Source organism: Ornithodoros turicata, chromosome 6, assembly GCF_037126465.1.
Source record: "Ornithodoros turicata isolate Travis chromosome 6, ASM3712646v1, whole genome shotgun sequence".
In the NCBI taxonomy this organism is placed as follows: Eukaryota; Metazoa; Arthropoda; class Arachnida; order Ixodida; family Argasidae; genus Ornithodoros; species Ornithodoros turicata.
The window spans coordinates 16,602,706-16,608,975 of record NC_088206.1 but is presented as its reverse complement, the minus strand read 5'-3'; the positions used below and the strand labels follow the sequence as shown (position 1 = coordinate 16,608,975).

The 6,270-nt window shown below is 44.8% G+C and overlaps 2 protein-coding genes across 2 annotated transcripts in view; one reads left to right on the top strand and one right to left on the bottom strand.

The window, feature by feature from the left end:
* Window positions 1-1,124: 1,124 nt before the first annotated feature.
* Window positions 1,125-3,254, top strand: LOC135399282 (DDB1- and CUL4-associated factor 12 homolog). The gene has a single exon (XM_064631119.1). It carries the CDS (start codon window positions 1,264-1,266, stop codon window positions 2,587-2,589), a length of 1,326 nt encoding a protein of 441 aa, XP_064487189.1. The 5' UTR covers window positions 1,125-1,263; the 3' UTR covers window positions 2,590-3,254.
* Window positions 3,255-3,567: 313 nt separating this feature from the next.
* Window positions 3,568-6,270, bottom strand: part of LOC135399280 (HEAT repeat-containing protein 1-like) — a 29,532-nt gene continuing 26,829 nt past the window's right edge. Inside the window, exons 38-42 of the mRNA XM_064631117.1 lie at window positions 6,027-6,124; window positions 5,816-5,961; window positions 5,584-5,742; window positions 5,387-5,495; window positions 3,568-3,851 (exon numbers count right to left, since the gene is read on the bottom strand). Coding sequence (XP_064487187.1) covers window positions 3,763-3,851; window positions 5,387-5,495; window positions 5,584-5,742; window positions 5,816-5,961; window positions 6,027-6,124 — 601 coding nt within the window. The 3' untranslated portion in view covers window positions 3,568-3,762. The remainder of the gene's footprint in view (window positions 3,852-5,386; window positions 5,496-5,583; window positions 5,743-5,815; window positions 5,962-6,026; window positions 6,125-6,270) is intronic.

Sequence of the window (6,270 nt, the reverse complement as noted above, 5' to 3'; positions counted from 1 at the left end):
TTTTGCAAGACGATGACAAGAAGCGCAAGATTGGCTCTGATTTCTTCTGCGACGAGTGCCTGACAAACGCAAAAGAGAAGGATGGAGATAAGACCCTCGATAAGTGAGTATGTTGGTACATGAAAATATTCTCACCGTTGCTGAACGAATGCAAAACATTGGTAAAAGGAGACGTGTAGAAAACGCTCGAGCTTTGTGGCTCTTATACTGTCATTATTATTATTGTTGTTTTCATTCATTCGTGATAGTATTAGGTTGATCCCCATGGGCATCGCGAAGGGGGGGGGCAAGGGGGCCGTTGGCCCTCATCCCCCCGCTGGCCGGTTTGTTTTTTGTGCATGACAGCTATGCCCTCTGTAAAAATTCCCTCTGAGGGTACAACGTGTGTGCAAAGATATGCTACTGTGCACAGAGTACGGGCTTTCACAGCTTGTTCTAGTCAAAACGTGATCGAGGTAGACCTATTGTTTGTGATAAATTTGTTACGGTTAGACTTTTTTTTTTTTTTTTTCAAATAAAAAGTGGAACCTTTTTAGGATGTGCCTTCGACTGTATATAGTCTAGACAGTATACACCTCGCGGGCCACCAGCGCTTGCGTACGCTTGTGGACGGCTTACGCGTTTAGCCCTCGCGCCGCTGACGCCGCCGGTGGCGAAACCGGCTTTACGCCGCCGCCGGTCAAAGTGGCATCGGCGCACAGGTCTACCCCCAAGACACTGAGAGGTACTTGCATTTTTTGTGATTTTTATTGAAAAAAAAGTGCTCAAATCACTGCTCATTTTTGAAAATAATTGTAACGACTGTCTTAAAACGCGGTAATTTATTCTGACATCATATATTCTTTCCGAGACGCGGAAAAAGTTCCGCGTTGTCTGCTGTTCCGTAGACGCGGATGCAGATGAAAACCTGCGAGAAAAACATTTAGCGAAAATTTCGGAAGAATTGCTTCCGAACTGAAATTTCTTGCAAATTTCGTTGCCATGAATGCTAAACTTACGCACTTTCGTAGGACAATTGAAGAGTATCTTCTCAAAACTTTTCAAGTGCCTCCCCTCCCAACCCCCAAGGTAACGTATGTATGTTATGTGCCTATGTACCTCCTAGGGAATATCCTCCTGTGCGGTCCGGCAACAATGAGGGGGAATCCGTCGAATGTCTAGCTGTTAGCTATGTATTTTTTTATTTTCCCCCTGAGAGTGGAAGCCAGCTGGTGGTGGTGTAGATGCTGTAGTGTCATTTCTGTGCGGTGATTTTGTAAAGTTATGGCTCACGTAAGAAAGCCAGCAATCAATGGATACCGCACAGATGATGAAAATGACGTTGGTAGAGTGTGGCAAAGAATTGTGACAGGAATGGACCCTTCGGTTATCAGTGACCCGAAAAGGCTGCAGTATTTACTATGCTACTCGAGTGTCATGTATGCCCCAAAACGGACATCCAAAAGCTTCGTGGAATACGCTAGCGCTAGGGAACTGGGCTTACATCGATTGCAACAACTCAAGGTGAACAATTCTTACGGAATCAGACATTTGCTACGGAATGGTCTTCACCGCGAGCACGAAATCAAGCTGGGCCGCTTGAACAAGATATTCTGCTCGACGTGGTTGACCGATAACCAAATCGCGTTTGGTACGAAGTGTAACAAACTTATGGTGCTCGACTTATACACACAGAAGCTTTACCAGATCCCCAGTTTGCAAAGCAGCCCATTTAGTCACCCACCCGAAAATCCGTGTGGAATTCACTCATTACAGATCAACCCATCTCGAACGCTGCTCGCTACAGGAGCTTTGAACTCAAATGACGCAGCAGTGTACAGTCTACCAACGTTAGACCCAGTTTGTGTTGGAGAAGGTGCACACAAGGATTGGATCTTCGACCTCGCTTGGATTGATGATGAGTTTTTTGTCACTGGGTCGCGCGACACGACGCTGGCCCTGTGGCGGGTACGGGATCAAAATCCCAATCCCATAAACTACGGACACTTGTCTCCACTGATGGTACGACCATGCAGAAATGCTGAAAAAGTCCGTGCTCTTCTGTACAGCCAACGTAACTCTGAACTGGTTGCGCTCTCACTAAACGCGTTCCTTCATCAGTGGGATGTCCGAACCTTTAAGTGGAAAGCTTCTCACAAGCTGTCTTACTCACAGGAAAACGTTTGCCTTGCACAACAACCACAAAGAAATATGTATGCCATTGGATCAAAGTCATACATTACCTTTCTGGACTCTGGAACATTTCGATCGGTTTATAAGGTGCCATCGAAGTGCACTGGATGTAGCGTCCGCTCTTTGAGCTTCTCGGACGATCTGCTTACAATTGGAACGGGCATTGGTGCAGTGTTGTTTTTTGATCTTCGAGCACTCAAGTACCTCGACAGAACCACACCTGGAAAATACTGTGCCCTCAAAGCAAACCGTGGCTGGGTCCATAAGGATGACACCTACGAAGAATTTTTCTCTCACATAGACTACACGCCTGCCATTTACACCCACTGCTATGATTCTTCTGGGCTTCGGCTTTTCACTGCTGGGGGCCCACTCCCGGCGGGACTTCAGGGGAATTATGCAGGACTGTGGCACTGATGGCTAATCTATTCTCTGTTTCAGTCATCATGAGTCATGCCTCGACGAAGCTTCTCAATGTTGTACCACAGCTTCCATCTACTCCAAGAGATTCTTTTATCACAGAGTTTATCGATCGTAGGCACAGTGGACCATATGATGGTTACGAGGCACTCGCAATTCAAGCTTTCTTCCGTGCTTTCGTTGAGCAGTTTATTTTGTAAGGTACGCAATGTAGTGCATCGTGTGCTAGGCTATAATTCCTTTTTGCACCCCTACCAGCAGCTGTAAAAGGGCTGCTCTAACTCATGGCACTGAATCTCATTGGCTCTGTTAATGTCTGTTAATCGTTGTCTATTTGGTAAAAAAAAAAATTATTTATCGGACGATCTGTTACCATTTGATTGTGCCACTACATGTAAATATCGCGTGCGGTGTCCGCGTTGCAATGACTCATTGTGATTGTACGAAATCGTGTTCCTTTTGTTGCTGCACCTCACAACAAGATGATGGTGTGCAGCAGCATTTTGCAAGTGCAAAAGACTTTCTGGGAATTTGCTAGTCATATTCCCCCTCCCTCACACACACTGGTGTCAGCTGGTTGTAATTACACGGTGTATTGGGACATCATGTACAGTAAGTTATGTACAACATCTTACATCAAATAAAGGACACTGCCACAAGCATGAAGCACCAGAATGAGAATATGCAATGCCAGCGCTGTACAAACTCAATATTAAAACCTCTCCCTCAGAAGTGTGCAAAGCTCAAACATATGCTTTGTTAAAATAACTTTAAAGGGGCACTAAAGTGCTGCGGATTGAAAGGATGCCGTTACCTAGACACCAATATAAAGGGAACAGGATTCGTCTGTTGCATCGTTCGTGATTTATGAGCAAAAGTATCCCCATTGTTGGCCTTCTTGAGAAGGATACAGAAAATTGTAAAACTGTAAATTGCAGGGTTGTTTCACCCATAGATCATGAACGACACAATGGATGACTCTTGTTCCTTTTATGTTGGTGTTAAGGTAAGTGCATCTTTCGTTCTGCAAGGCGAGGAGAAATTTTTGCACTTTAGTGCCCCTTTAATGCAAAAAACGTCTTCTAGTCGGAGCGAGTCCTTATTTGCTGATGATGTAGCAAAGCATTTCGTGTTATAGTCACTGGAGTGAAATGATCGTGATACGAGTGTTTAGAAATATTTCATGAGTGGCTCCCCAAGGATCTGTTCAACTTCCAGTATCACTTCTTGGCAGAGCTGTTCAACTTCGGTGCTGTCGTCTGCAAAACAACGAAACGAAGGAGATGATTAACTTTTCAGTTTCGTCCCCTTTCTTATGTCCCACATTTTTTTTCCATCAGATCTCCTTTTCGTGTAGAGTGAAACTAACTTGAGTGAACCAGCGAGATATGAGCATAAACCCTTACATGATCTCGATTTGTGAAAAATGAAACACAGAACAATGAAACAAAAATGAAACCTGAAAAATGTTTCTGCTACATGCTGCAAGCGGGGCTTGGACTATTGTCCTTCACTTTTGAAATTGGACGCCTTATCACAAAGCTATGAAGCTGTGTCTGTATTTTCACAGCAGCACAGCAATGAGGCACACGCATACAACTCAGAAAGAGACTGCAGGCAAGCTCGCTTAGGCTGCCGTCGGCACTTTTCTAGAAACTCGTTCAACAACACATAATGCCCTACTCGCAGCCCATCACATCAACATCAAAACTGATCATTCAACATCACTATCACAACCCTTCAACTTCGCAACCCAATACTGGACATCGATATCATAAGTCGTCACTGCACAGGGGCCACTATTTGAAAAATCAGTCTATAAATAGCCAATTCATGCCATTGTTGGCATGTGCTTTTCACAGTATGCAATATTTATCAATTGATTACAACCTGCAGTTCAGTGATGGGTGGTGAAGCTGAATGATGGGTCCTGAAGTTGAAGGCAAATTGTGGGTTATAAAGTTGATGCCCAACAAAGGGTTATTATGTTGATATTGGTTCACCGAGCTCTGATGGTCCCGTAGACATCATGGATTTTACATCACGTTGTGATTCAGGCAGTTGTATCGGATCGCTTCCTGTCGTACGCCCTTTTTCGCAAAGGATGCGTTTATCAACACAAGGATCAAGGATGCGTGTGCCATAGGGGGCTTACTCGTCTTTATTGATTATACCTCCAAATGATTTTTCTCAGGTGAAGTTGAATGATGAGTTTTGAAGCTAAAGTTCAGCGATCATTCGACTTTAAACTCTAAAAACCTAATATTCGACTTCACCTTCAGCGTAGGCCATCAAGAACATCAACATTGCTGCCCATCACTGTCACATCATTCTCCATGACGTGATGGTGAATGATGTTTGTGATGATCATCATGAGTGATTTTGCCAGCCTGGGGATCCTACAAGGCCACATGTGGTTCTTGCTTTGGCATAGCCTTGGACGAAGAGCAAATTTGCAAGGCCAAAAACATGTCCGACGCTCAAGTGCTAGACCTGCAACCGAGCACAAGTGCCCTGCCACCACCAAAGAAGTCGGACCCAGCTCTATGATGTCAATGTTCTCGTTTGGGCCCAAGCTTTAGCTGTCACAGAGCTTATCCACCAGCATGCCTGCGTCAACGCTATTTTACCTGTTCCATACCCAGCCCTGCCCATTACGCAAATTCACAACACCAATCGCCAAATTTAATGTCAAAACTAATTTAAAACGTACTCTATTTTGTAACACTTTCTGACAGTGATGCAGGAAGTGAGTTGAAAATGCCCCCCTCATTTTCTTTTATACGAATCTTACCCTCCATCAGTTCGGCTAGGAAGGGCACAGCTTCAGGGAGCAAAACAAGGTAGTCATCACCGAGTTTCCGCACAGTCTCTCGAAACACCTGCAAGGCGGCATACCTCACCTAGAAGAGCAGAGAAATGTCTTGGCATGTTAAGGAACCAAGGGCAATTCATCAGCTTTAGCACTTCACAATCGATGCCCATACTCACTTTTGCTGAAGAACTGCGCATTTTGACCAGCAATTTCTGGTGATATTCTTTCCGTGCAGCATCGTCGCATCCAACGGCAAAATATGCGAGACATGGAACGACGCAGTCTGTGATCCGAGAGTGAACAGCCTCTTCTCTGTCGCCGAGCATGTTGTCAATCTAAAATGGAGAGAGACAGCACTTTAGTGATATCGTCAGCATCGTAAGATTTAAAACAGCCCGACACACGGACCTGGTCTGTCAGTGGCTCGATCAGTATCGTTGTCCTTTCTCTGACGAGGAACGTTTTCCCTTTGTGCTGGAAGCAGCTTGCCAACGTATTCAAGACGTGCCTTAATAACTGGCAGCACATTGCATCGTCATCGAAATAGGGGCTCTCTATTTAAGAAACAATATCAGTTATGAATAACAACCATACTGCAGAAGGAATGCTGTAAAATTACCTCTCTTTCTGTCGTGGTTCATATCCAGAACAGTTGCCGAATGCTTAATGAACTGGCCGGCAAAGAGCACAAACAGACCTTTCAGTGTTTCCGAAAGTCTAAAAGGGGGGAGGGGGAGGGGGGGAGGCAGAAAATAATTATGATTGCACACTGCTGTGCACTCTAGCTACATGAATAACCAAAGCAGTAAACAGTCACATGACTAAAACAGCTGTGGACCGAGGCTAACTTTTTTGCTGGGTCA

Coding starts and splice junctions, on each gene's coding strand:
- LOC135399282 (XM_064631119.1), top strand. CDS start 1,264: ATGGCTCACGTAAGAAAGCCAGCAATCAATGGATACCGCACAGATGAT.